Genomic DNA, 13473 nt, shown 5'->3' with positions numbered 1-13473 from the left:
AAGAAGACATGTGAAATGATATATTAACATGGCTGTCCAGAGCAGATACTGGCAGATCTAGGTTCGGAATTGAATAACGAGGTAACAGTTTACATTTGGTGATATTTTCACTAGATGGTCAATTACACACTCATGGCGGGGTGACACAGAGCTTCAGCAGACCATGCCACCTAGACAGCAGCAGACTTGATAAAACCACAAATGAATCCATCACAAGATAATGTGAGGGTATTTATTTTCAAATAATCAGCGTAAGTTTAGGGCCCTCTGCCATGGATGGCGTATTGTGAATAAATCTTCAAAACTGAATGATGACATTGAAAATGTTCATAACACATCACGTTTAAAACAAAAAGTGTCCTAGCAATGCCATGTGATGTGCCTCCTCTCACACGCAGCTCAGCCAGCTCTTCCAGAAATTAGGTTCAATCGCTAACATCAAGGAATTGGACCAATCGGTCACTATTTTTACAGAGCATTCTAGAAAGTGGTGGACAGAACCCATTGGAATTGTGATGAATTTCCTGGAGCAACTTTCCTTTCTTTGTACTCTAAACCTCACATGACAACAAAAATGTCACCCTTTCAACTGATTTATGGCTGAGAAAAAAGGTCTCCCAATAAAACGTCACCAAATTTCATGTTATGTGTCATTAAGTGCCAGTATATTAAGTTAATTTGTGATGATTCAGTAAAGGAATACAACCCCTTCTCTATTTCTTTCTCAAACTACATTTGTTGTGTCCTTATAACCGAGAACATGGAAAGCCTGGCAGTACTTTGAAATCAACAGTGCACACTCAAAGTACATTGCCTACAAATAATATTTCTAAAGAAAAATAAACCAAAAAAAATGAGATTGTAGAAGACATTTTTGTATTTCGCAGGGGTAGGCAACCTATGGAACGTGTGCCAAAGGCAGCATGCGAGCTGATTTTCAGTGGCACTCACACTGCCCGGGTCCTGGCCAAGGGCCGGGGGGGGCTCTGTATTTTAATTTAATTTTAAATGAAGCTTCTTAAACATTTAAAAAAACTTATTTACTTTACATACAACAATAGTTTAGTTATATATAATTTACTTATAGAAAGAGACCTCCTAAAAATGTTAAAATGTATGACTGGCACACAAAACCTTACATTAGAGTAACTAAATGAAGACTCAGCACACCACTTCTGAACGGTTGCCGACCCCTGGTATCTAAGAATACAGCATTTGAGGTTGGGGACCGCGTTTTGTGAGAAAAAGAAAGGAAGGGTCATATCTTGATTACCGATTATGTGCAGCTAGAAAGTGAATTAATGCTGACAGAACTTCAAAGAATATTATATAATCTTGTATGGGTTATTTTAAATATATTGCTTCATTAATTCTATCATTTTTAAGCTATTAAGTTTCAAAGGGGTAGTGCAGGAGGTGGGTGTATGTGCCCTGCCTCCCGGAGAGAACCAGTCAAGGCAATAAAGAGGGCGGGGGGGGGAGAGAGAGAGAGAACAGCTGCACATGTGTGTAGTTGTGATGTTTATGACACACGTACATTATAACTGAACAACCCCGTCTGACAATTTAATAGTTTATTTTGTGAAGATAAATATTTTGGATTTCTTGAAATTCCACTGTTGAAATACAAATGACATTAGTTAGAGAAGTTAAACTTCAATACAGATTTGAGGGAAGAATCAAAAAATAAATGTAAATAATTCCATTTCTAAAAATATGTTTAGATGCTTGACTTTTGAAATACTGTTGAAATGTAAGTGAAATATTCTTGTATTTTCACCTTGTTACAATAATATTTTCTAAATTAGATTAATCTTTTTTCTTTCCTATTTTACACTGAGATTTCACAGGGATAGAAAATTCTGGCAGGAGTGAACGACGCCATCCCCCACCATCTGCTACCCCGGGGCAGGGGACGGGGCAAGGTGAGGGCTGGGGGTTGCCAGGTGTCTGGTTTTCGTCTGGACCCTCCAGTGGAAAAGGGAAACTGGCAGCGTCTGGGCAGCACAAAAACTCCAGTAGCTGCAGTAACCGGCCCCCACCACAGAGGAGCAGCAGTGCTGGGGGGGGCCGGTCTGTGCCACGGGGTCAGTGTCAGGGACCGAGATTCCCCCCGGCCGGAGCCGGGACCGGGCAGAGGATCAGGGGAGCCGCGTTTTCACCCCCAGCACTGTAACCAGGACAGAAATAAGGGCGGAGCGTCCCGGAGACGTCAGTAAAAGTGAAGAGATGGGACCCGTCAGTCACATTGTAAAACGAGACCTCGCCCGCCTCATAGTCCAGGAAAATCCCTACCCGGCCGGGCCGGACGCTCACGGGGAGGGGGGTTAGGGGGTCGGTGAGGGCCTCGTATCCCCCATACCACAGCCGCACGGCCCAGTATCCATCCTCAGGTGTGTGTGTGACCCACTCCTCCCTGCTCACAGATTCCCGACAAACCCCCAGAATCCATCTCGTCTTGTCTCCCACCCCCACCTCCCAGTAACGCCTCCCGCCCGCGAACCCCTCAGCGCCCAGGACAAGGGCACAAGGATCAAATCTCTCAGGGTTGTTGGGCAGATCCTGGCGTCTGTCTCCGTGTCTCACACATTTCTGATCCTCAGACAGGACGAGGTGGGGATTTGCCGTGTCTGGATCCAGAGTCACGTCCACTGGGGAGAGAGTCACAGAGTCAGGGCCGGGGGCAGGGGCTGGTCACTGGGATCGAAGGGAAATTAACCTGCGTCCCCGTTAATCGCTGGGGGGGGTTGTTGCCTGAGGGGAGTCAGGGCCCCTCTGCCTGTGAGGAGACAATGGGGGGAAGGGGCAGGAGGAGCGGGGGAGGGGTGCGAAGGTGTCAGTGCGGGAGGGGGGAGGGGAGAGGCTGATGCTGGGAGAGGAAAGGGGAGGAGCAGGTGACAGGAGCAGAGGGGGAGGGGAAGAGGGGAGGGGCAGGTGACAGGAGCAGAGGGGGAGGGGAAGAGGGGAGGGGCAGGTGACAGGAGCAGAGGGGGGAGGGGTAGAGGGGAGGGGCAGGTGACAGGAGTAGGGGGGAGGGGTAGAGGGGAGGGGCAGCACAAGGGCAATGTGGGGACAAGGGAAGGGGCAGGCACCATAAGAACAGAGGGGGGGCGAAGGGCAGGATCCCGGGGGCTGCAGGGGGTGGGGGGAGGGGTGGGCTCCATGGGAGAAGAAGGGGACGGACCCCAGGGGGCTGCGGGGGGCAAGGGAAGGGGCGGGCACCAGGGGGCAGAGGGGTGTGCGTGAATGGGGGAGCTCCAACGGGGCAGGGGAAGTCAAGGGGAGGGTGAGCTGCCAGGGGGTGAGATGATGAGGAGTGGGGAGGTGGAACCATGGGGGGAGCGAATGGGCAGGCACTGGTGCTGGGGGGCAGAATGGGGGGTGAGGGAGCAGGTGAGCCAAAGGGGGCAGAGAGAGGGGTGTGGAGAAGGGCAGGACCTAGGGGGGCAGAGGAGTGTGAAGGGAGATGTGGGCACCAGGGGGGCAGAGGGAGGATGAAGGGAGGGGTGGGACCCAGAGATTAGGAGAGGGGGAGGGGAGGGGCGGGGCAGTGCTGAGGTGAGGGGAAGGGCAGAGACCAGGGGTCCAAAGGGGGGCGAGAGACAGGACTTGCACCAGGCGGGCAGAGGAGGCAAAGGAAATGGCAGGCACCAGGGAGGCAGAGGGGGCAAAGGAAATGGCAGGCACCAGGCGGGCAGAGGGAGCAAAGGAAATGGCAGGCACCAGGGAGGCAGATGGGGCAAGGGTAGAGCTGGGACTTGGGGCAGAGGAGGAGTTGGCATCAGGGGACTAGAGGGGTGCTGAGGGGTGCAGGTGTCATGGAGCCAGAGGGCGAGGGGAGGGGCAGAGTGAGAAATAAAGAGAAGGTGGCATGGATGATGGTGGCAGAGGGGCGAGAGGAGAGTGAGGTCAGTGGGGCAGAGGGTGGTGAGGGGGTAGGCACCAGGGAGGAAGGGGACAAGGGGAGGGTCAGGTTTTTGGGGGGGCAGGGGGAAGGAGGGAAGGGTGCGGGGGGTAAGGGAAAGGGTAGGTGCCAGGGGGATTGAGGGGGTTGAGCAGAAGGGCAGACACAGGGAGGGCAGAGGAGGGGAGGGACAAGCACCAGGGGGCAGAGAGGGGCGAGGAGAGAGGCAGGGGCAGGTGGGTAGAGGGAGGTGTTAGGAGACGACATTGGGGAGAGGCAGGTGCCGGGGGGTCAGAGTGGGGCTAGAGGAGGGGTGGGCACAGGGGGGTGAGGGAAGGGGTGCGTGCCAGGGGTCAGAGAGGGTGGGGAGAGAGGCAGGTGCCAGGAGGGCTGAGGGGAGTAAGAAGGGCAGAAGCCAGGACAGCAGAAGAGGGTGAGGGGTGGGACGGCCATCAGGGGACAGAGGGGGTGAGGGCAGTGGCAGGCACCAGGGAAGCAGATGTGAATGAGGGAAGGGGTGGGAGACCTGGCAGCAGAGGAGGGAAAGGGGAGAGGTGGATGCCAGGACATAGCGGGGGTGTGAAGTGATGGGTGGGCTCCAGGGTGTAAAGGATGTTTGGGGGAGAGGGAAAGGTGCCAGGAGGGCAGGGGGGAAGAAAGGGGAGTTTCCGGTGGGGCAGAGGTGGGTGGAAGGCAGGGGCACATGCCAGGGAGGCCAAGTAGGGGACAGAGCGGCCTGGGGAAGCAGAAAGTGGGTGGGAAGAAGGGGAGGGGCGAGGAGGAGGGGTCAGAATAGACACAGGGTCCAGGTGGGCACAGGGGTGAGAAAAGGGTAAGGGAGGGGCAGGAGCCAGAGGGGTGAGGGAGAGGCAGGCCCCAGGGAATCTCTCTTGCTTTGGGTTCATGTGTGGTTGGTTTCTCGCTAAGAGCAGGTTGGTGTTGGCCCCACACACACTGGGGATGCAGCCCTGCCCTAGGGGGCGCAGCTGGGACTCTCCATGCTGGCGGGCCCCATGGGCACCACCTTCCAGCCAGGCAAACCCCACAGCCAGCCCCGCCCCTTTCCTGGCCCAGCCCGTCTGCCATGGGGCAGTGCTCTGGGTTGGGCTCACTGGGGCGGCCGTGCAGTGGAGGATTCTGGGGGAGGGGGGGGCAAATGCGTACTAATAGGCTGTTGCTAATGAGGCCAGGACAGTGGGGAGGGGAGGGGGCATTTCCCCACTTACTGCCCCCTCCATCTGGGAGAAGCTGCACCAAGCGCCAGTCCCAGTTCACATCCGCACAGCCAGTCTACCCTGGGGGTTTGCACCGATGCAAGGAAACCCCGGCAGACATGGCCTGAGACACTGGTGTGCCAGGGGCCGTAACCCCTCCCGTCACTGGGGTTATGGATCAATGATTACAGGGTGACTGGAGTAGGGGGGCTGGACTCTGCGTCTCCCAGGTCGGGGCCCGACACACTGGGCTGCAGAGTCAGCCTAGCTCCCACGCTCTGGCCAGTGCCCAGGGCAATATTTAGACACAGGGGGACGTCATCAGACCCCCAGAGCCCAGCAGCTCAAGCCCTCATGGCGTCCCACGGGGGGATTGAACCGGGGACTCCCCGCTGGGGGCCCAGCCACAGGGCTAAAGGCTGGAAGGGAAGCGGCGGCACATTTCTGTTCATTGAAACTCGTCAGCAAACTCGACAGGGGTTCGTGAATCGTTTCTGTCGACCCAAAATATAATTTTGCAGCAAATAAAGTATTTGTCCAAAACATTTCACCCAGCTTCACTGTAAACCTGTCTGAGCAACTGAGGAGCCCAAATCCCAGTGACTTGCAGTGAGTGACTCTCAACATCCCCAGAAACGCAAAGTTACGGGCAGGTCAGACTCAGGACATCAGCTATGAAACACTCCAGAGCTGCTATTTAATTTGCCCTGGGTAAAAATATTCCCCCTGAGCCCCTGATCTCGCCCCCAAAATCAGGCTGAAAATGGAGACGCCCACAAATCAGCCTGAACTCTGCCCAGAGCGATTGTCCCATGGGCGATGCTGGTGGCACAGACCCTCTGCAGCTGTACCTGGGCGTCTCCCAGAGCAGACAATGGTCACAGAGACCGTCCCAGAGCCCCAGGGGCCCCGGTGTCTCCATCTAACGACTGCGCCAGCCACCCGCCTTCCTCTCATTAACCAGCCCTGGATCAGACGCGCTGGGAACTTTCAGACCCAGACTCTGGACACACTCTGGGTTCATGTACACAGCCCGCTGCAGCGAGTCTCCGAACGGGGTGGACAGATTCAGGCTTGTGGGGCTCCCTCTTTGGCACTAAAATAGCCACATAGACGTTCACGCTCAGGCTGGAGCTCAGGCTCTGAAGCCCAGCGTGGAGCCAGGTCTGCCCCTCACAGCGCAAGCGGGGACATTGTCTGTGTCCACGTTCCCTTCACCCCATTCCTGGGACAGGGAACAGCAGCCCCAGGGCCCCTCCCTTCACCCGCAGGGCAGGGGAGCGAGAGCCCTTGGCCTCCTGGGCAGTGGGGCCTCCCAGCACCGATTCCTGGGTCAGTGAGAAAGTGTCTCCACCTGGAGAGCTCTGTGCACCCGGCAAATACACAGATGTGCCCGTGGATCAGGATCCGGGATGGTCCTCTCCCCAGGAGTGATGGAAACTCCCTAAAAGTAGAGGGGCCACCGGTGCCTGTACCATGGCCCCGCCCTCCCATGTGGGTCCTTCTCCGGGAGCTCCTTCTTAAGACCCCGCCCCCGCACTGCCCATTCTCCCCAAGACTCCACCCCCCGCACCGCCTCTTCCCCCCAACACTCTGCCCCCAAGGTCGCTCCTCTCTGCCCCCTCCCGCCCCTCATCGCTAGCCCTTACAGCCGGTAAAAAGTGGGAGACCTAGCCCTCCTATCAGTAAAAGTGATGGGGCCATGGTCTCCTGGCCCCTCTCTTCCAGTGCCATTTATTCACCCCCCCCAACCTCGGGAGGAGCGGGGGCCTTGGGGCAGTGTCAGTGAGTGTCAGTGAGTTCAGTGCTGGGGGTACAAGTGGGGTTTACACCCCTCTTGCTGGAGCTCTGGGTAGCGAGGGTACGAGGGTGTCACAGCGGCCGTGTGAGCCCCGCACTCTCCTGCCAACGTGGCTCAGCCCTGACACCTGCTGGAGCCTCTCCCTGGGGAGGAACCGTCCCTGCGGCCCCTTCAGGCCTTGGCCTCCCTGCGGAGGTGGCCGGTCAGGCTGCCGTTGACAAGAATTATGACATGAGCTCCTGTTCACTGGGAGCCGGACTCTGAGCCTGGGCTGAGATCGGTGACTGGGGAGTGAAAGGCCCCAGCTCCCTCACTGCCCCCCTGAGCCAGCCCAGCGCCCCCAGCCATTCAGTGCGATAACAGCGATGCTCACACCTGGTGACACCCCCAGTGCCCGCAGCGGGCAGGGCGAGGGCCTGTCCAAGGAGCAATGGGTGCAAGCTGCAGCAAGGGAGACTGAGGCTGGAGATGAGGAAACACTTTCTAAGTCTCAGGGCAGTGAAGCTCTGGACCTGGTCCAAGGGAGGCTGCGGGATCCCTGTCACTGGAGGTTTGTAAGAACAGATTGGACAAACCCCTGCCAGAGATGGTCTAGGCCCTGCCCCAGCACCAGGGGCTGGGCTAGGTGACCTCTCCAGGTCCCTTCCAGCCCTGCATTGCCACGAGTCTAGGTTACAGCTGTTCCTGGGGCGTGGTGTGTGACACGTGGCAGAGTTAACACTATTCGTGACCATAGCAGCTCAGCGTCCCTGCCAGGGGCCTGGGCTGGCATGTGGCTGCCTGTACCCAGCTCAGCAGGGTGATACTGGGCCGTGTGGACAGGACCTAGGACTGTCCACAAGGTTGCCAGGCATCTGTCCTTCACCACAAATCCCTCATCCCCAGCCCCACCCCAGAGCCCGCACCCCTCCCTCACTCTGAACCCTTCGGCTCCAGCCCGGAGCCCCTTCCTGCAACCCAAACCCCTGATCTCTGGCCCCACCCCAGAACCTGCACCCCCAGCTGGAGTCCTCACCACCCCTGCACCCAACCCCCTACCCCAGCCCAGAGCCCTCTCCCACACCCTGAACCCCTCATTTCTGGCCCCACCTGGAGCCCACATCCCCAGCCCAGAGCGCATCCCCCTGCTGCACCCCAATCCCCTGCCCCATCCTGGAGCCTTCTCCTGTACCCCAAACCCCTCATCCCTGGCCCTAACCCAGAGTCCGCACCACCAGCCGGAGCCTTCATCCCCCTCCCACACCCCAAACCCCTGCCCCAGCTCAGTGAATGTGAGTGAGGGTGGGGGAGAGTGAGCGAGGGAGGGAGGGGGGATGGAGGGAGAGAGGGCAGGGCCCCGGAGAGGGGGAAGGGCAGAGCCTCAGGGCAGGGGCGGGGCAGGGGTGTTTGGTTTTGTGAGATTAGAAAGTTGGCAACCCGACCTGTCCAGGTTTTCCCAGGATTGTCCCTTTGTCCATGTCACTCTCCTGGGAAATCTGTGAGTCTGCCCAGGACGTGACAAGTCCCAGGTGTGTCAGTGGCTGTAATGGGGGAGCTGCGGGGTGACCATGCCTACGCCAAGGGAGCTCTGGGTCCAGAGTGCCTGGGAGCTGCAGAGACGGGGCAGCTTGGAGCAGTGAGTGAGATCGGGAGCTCAGGGCCAGCAGGGCCCAGTCACCCCTGTGCAGGTACCAGCTGCGGGGGTCACTGCCGGGGGCAGCGGGGTAGATCTGGCGCCATGTCCTGCTTGGTGAGGTTGGTGAGTCACCAGTGGGTGGAGGAGGGTAAGAGGAGGGGCAGGTTCCCAGGGGGCTACGGGGAAGGGTGAACAGAGGAGCATATGCCAGGGGAGAAAATGGGATGATGGGAGGGGCAGGCACTGAGTGGGGCTAAGGGGGAAGGGGAGGGACTCCGGGATACCGCGAGGAAGCACGAGCAGGAGCACGCGAGAGGGCAGGGTTCCCACCTCATACTGAGAAAGAGGGACAATCAGAGGGTTATCTCAAGTGCCTATACACAAATGCAAGAAGCCTGGGAAACAAGCAGGGAGAACTGGAAGTCCTGGCACAGTCAAGGAATTATGATGTGATTGGAATAACAGAGACTTGGTGGGATAACTCACATGACTGGAGTACTCTCATGGATGGATATAAACTGTTCAGGAAGGACAGGCAGGGCAGAAAAAGCAGGGGAGTTGCACTGTATGTTAGGGAGCAGTATGACTGCTCAGAGCTCCAGTATGAAACTGCAGAAAAACCTGAGAGTCTCTGGATGAAGTTTAGAAGCGTAAGCAACAAGGGTGATGTCGTGGTGGGAGTCTGCTATGGACCACCAGACCAGGGGAATGAGGTGGACGAGGCTTTCTTCTGGCAACTCACGGAAGTTACTAGATCACAGGCCCTGGTTCTCATGGGAGACTTCAATCACCCTGATATCTGCTGGGAGAGCAATACGGCGGTGCACAGACAGTCCAGGAAGTTTTCGAAAAGTGTAGGGGACAATTTCCTGGTGCAAGTGCTGGAGGAACCAACTAGGGGCAGAGCTCTTCTTGACCTGCTGCTCACAAACCGGGACGAATTAGTAGGGGAAGCAAAAGTGGATGGGAACCTGGGGGGCAGTGACCATGAGATGGTTGAGTTCAGGATCCTGACACAGGGAAGAAAGGAGAGCAGCAGAATACGGACCCTGGACTTCAGAAAAGCAGACTTTGACTCCCTCCGGGAACTGATGGGCAGGATCCCCTGGGAGAATAACATGAGGGGGAAAGGAGTCCAGGAGAGCTGGCTGTATTTTAAAGAATCCTTATTGAGGTTACAGGGACAAACCATCCCAATGTGTAGAAAGAATAGTAAATATGGCAGGCGACCAGCTTGGCTTCACAGTGAAATCCTTGCTGATCTTGAACACAAAAAAGAAGCTTACAAGAAGTAGAAGACTGGACAAATGACCAGGGAAGAGTATAAAAATATTGCTTGGGCATGCAGGAGTGAAATCAGGAAGGCCAAATCACACCTGGAGTTGCAGCTAGCAAGAGATGCTAAGAGTAACCAGAAGGGGTTCTTCAGGTATGTTAGCAACAAGAAGAAAGTCAAGGAAAGTGTGGGCCCCTTACTGAATGAGGGAGGCAACCTAGTGACCGAGGATGTGGAAAAAGCTAATGTACTCAATGCTTTTTTTGCCTCTGTCTTCACAAACAAGGTCACCTCCGGACTACTGCACTGGGCAGCACAGCATGGGGAGGAGGTGACCGGCCCTCTGTGGAGAAAGAAGTGGTTGGGGACTATTTAGAAAAGCTGGACGAGCACAAGTCCATGGGGCCGGATGCGCTGCATCTGAGAGTGCTAAAGGAGTTGGTGGATGTGATTGCAGAGCCATTGGCCATTATCTTTGAAAACTCATAGCGATCAAGGGAAGTCCCGGACAACTGGAAAAAGGCTAATGTAGTGCCCATCTTTAAAAAAGGGAAGAAGGAGGATCCTGGGAACTACAGGCCAGTCAGCCTCACCTCAGTCCCTGGAAAAATCATGGAGCAGGTCCTCAAGGAATCAATTCTGAAGCACTTAGAGGAGAGGAAAGTGATCAGGAACAGTCAGCATGGATTCACCAAGGGCAAGTCATGCCTGACTAATCTAATTGCCTTCTATGACGAGATAACTGGCTCTGTGGATGAGGGGAAAGCAGTGGACGTGTTGTTCCTTGACTTTAGCAAAGCTTTTGACACGGTCTCCCACAGTATTCTTGCCAGCAAGTTAAAGAAGTATGAGCTGGGTGAATGGACTATAAGGTGGATAGAAAGTTGGCTAGATTGTCAGGCTCAACAGGTAGTGATCAATGGCTCCATGTCTAGTTGGCAGCCAGTGTATCAAGCGGAGTGCCCCAAGGGTCGGTCCTGGGGCCGGTTTTGTTCAATATCTTCATAAATGATCTGGAGGATGGTGTGGACTGCACCCTCAGTAAGTTTGCAGATGACACTAAACTGGGAGGAGTGGTAGATACACTGGAGGGTAGGGATAGGATACAGAGGGACCTAGACAAATTAGAGGATTGGGCCAAAAGAAATCTGATGAGGTTCAACAAGGACAAGTGCAGAGTCCTGCACTTAGGATGGAAGAATCCCATGCACCGCTACAGACTAGGGACCTAATCGCTCGGCAGCAGTTCTGCAGAAAAGGACCTAGAGGTTACAGTGGACGAGAAGCTGGATGTGAGTCAACAGTGTGCCCTTGTTGCCAAGAAGGCCAATGGCATTTTGGGCTGTATAGGTAGGGGCATTGCCAGCAGATCCAGGGACGTGATCGTTCCCCTCTATTCGACATTGGTGAGGCCTCATCTGGAGTACTGTGTCCAGTTTTGGGCCCCACACTACAAGAAGGATGTGGAAAAATTGGAAAGAGTCCAGCGGAGGGTAACAAAAATGATTAGGGGACTGGAACATATGACTTATGAGGAGAGGCTGAGGGAACTGGGATTGTTTAGTCTGCGGAAGAGAAGAATGAGGAGGGATTTGATAGCTGCTTTCAACTACCTGAAAGGGGGTTCCAAAGAGGATGGCTCTTGAGGGTTTTGAGTGGTGGCAGATGACAGAACAAGGAGTAATGGTCTCAAGTTGCAGTGGGGGAGGTTTAGGTTGTATATTAGGAAAAACTTTTCCACTAGGAGCGTGGTGAAACACTGGAATGCGTTACCTAGGGAGGTGGTGAAATCTCCTTCTTTAGAAGTTTTTAAGGTCAGGCTTGACAAAGCCCTGGCTGGGATGATTTAGTTGGGGATTGGTCCTGCTTTGAGTGGGGGGTTGGACTGGATGATCTCCTGAGTTCCCTTCCAACCCTGATATTCTGTGATTCTATGAGGGACATGCATCAGGGCTGTAGAGTGTGAGTGAGGGGCAGGACTGGTGCCAAGGAAAAGAGAAAGATGAGGGGAGGGGTGGACACCAGGGGTCCAAAGGGTGGGATAGAGAAGCGGCGGGCAGAACTGGGGGATGGGAGGAGGGAAAGGGGCTTGCACCAGGGGACACAAGGGGTGAACAGAGGGTCAGGCGCTAGGGAGGCAGAGGGGGAGTAGAAGGAGGGGCTGGCACCAGGGGAAGAAGAGGGGGTGGGAGAAGGCGCAGGTGACAAGGGGACAAAGAGGGGTGGGGGTAGGACAGGTTTCAGAGGGACATGCCGGGGCAAGCGGTGGAGCAGACCCCAGGGGGCAGCAGTGGACCGAGGGAAAGGGCAGTCATAAAGGGAGAGAGGGGCATGAGGGGTGGGTGACAGGAAGACAGAGGTGGGAGGAGGCAAGGGGTAGTCACCAGGACGGATGCGGGGGGATGAGCAGAGGGGTAGATACAAGGAGTGGAGAGAGGAGAGGGGCAGGCACTGGGGGGCAGAAAGTGGAGTGTGGAGAATGGCGCACCCTATGGGCAGCGGGGTGTGGAGATGTGGGCATGAGGGGGGAAGAGGGAGGTTTGGGGTGGGGTGGGACCCAGAGGTTAGGAGATGGGGAGGGGAGGGGCAGATACCAGGGGGCCCAAAGGCGGGCAAGGGAAGGGGTTTGCACCAGGCAGGCAGAGGGGGCAAAGGAAGGAGCTGGCACCAAGGAGGCAGATGGGGGCAATGGTAGAGATGGGCCTCAGGGGGGCAGAGGAGGAGTGAACAGAGGGGCTGGCACCAGGGGACTAGAGGGAGGTGAGGGGTGCAGGTTTTAGGGAGGCAGAGAGTGAGGGAAGGGAAGGGGGAAGAACTAAGGGGAAGGTGGCAGGGGAGGGGTGCAAGGGAAGGGGCAGGCAACAGGGGGTGGGGGCGAGGGAAGTGGCTTGTACTGAGGGGAGAAGTGGGGGCCAGGGTGTGACGAAGTGACTCAGCAGGGAGGGGGGAGTGTTGACCTGGGAATGTGCCCTGGGGATGGGAGACCTGAGAGCCTGTCACCTGAGCCAGGAGGGGGAGGGGGAGGTAACACCTCTGCCCAGGAATGTGAACAGAGGCTGCAGCAGGGAACCTGCTGGGTGGGTTTAGTTGGCAGTTTGGGAGGCTGGGGAGAGGAACACAGGGAACCCCAGGGCTGGGGTCTAAGCTCCCTGCTCCCCCAGAAGGACGTGATTGAGGGGTCCTGGTTGTACCCACAAGCTCTGTTGTGGACTGTGTTCCTGTTGTCCAATAAACCTTCTGTTTTACTGGCTGGCTGAGAGTCTCAGTGGATCCCAGGAAGAGGGGTGCAGGGCCTGGACTCCCCCACACTCCGCGACAACTGGTGGCAGCGGTGGGATCTACTGCACCCCGTGAACGGCGCTTCCTGCAGTAAGTGACTGGGGAACAGTAAAACGAAGGGGAATTGACGGGGACCAGGCGTGCTGAAGATTCAGAGAGAGACGGTTTCGGGGGGCGGCTAACCCCTGGGAATGTGTGACCAGAGAGAAAGACTTTTGCAGTAACAGGGTCCCCCGGGGGATTGCAGCGAGCGGTCCCAGGGGCGGAGGAGTCTGCAGCTCGACCCTGGCAAAGAGGTGGTGACCTCAAGAAGGACTGGCACACTAAGGGCTTTTCCTGGAAACCGTGGGAAGCTGCCCGGCCTGCGAGTGGCCAGCAGGGAGA

General features: G+C 56.3%; 2 protein-coding genes across 4 annotated transcripts in view; both read right to left on the bottom strand.

Annotated features, from left to right (window-relative positions):
* Positions 1-13473, bottom strand: part of LOC125621599 (butyrophilin subfamily 1 member A1) — a 655591-nt gene that overhangs the window by 398654 nt on the left and 243464 nt on the right. The gene's annotated exons all lie outside the window — the stretch shown is intronic.
* LOC142069246 (E3 ubiquitin-protein ligase TRIM39-like) overlaps positions 214-13473 on the bottom strand; it is a 41378-nt gene continuing 28118 nt past the window's right edge. The window contains exon 6 of the mRNA XM_075119833.1: positions 214-2651. Coding sequence (XP_074975934.1) covers positions 2095-2651 — 557 coding nt within the window. The 3' untranslated portion in view covers positions 214-2094. The remainder of the gene's footprint in view (positions 2652-13473) is intronic.

This window comes from Caretta caretta, chromosome 14 (genome assembly GCF_965140235.1).
Source record: "Caretta caretta isolate rCarCar2 chromosome 14, rCarCar1.hap1, whole genome shotgun sequence".
Classification (NCBI taxonomy): Eukaryota; Metazoa; Chordata; order Testudines; family Cheloniidae; genus Caretta; species Caretta caretta.
Note: the sequence above shows the minus strand (reverse complement) of the source record. Positions and strands in the feature narration are given on the sequence as shown.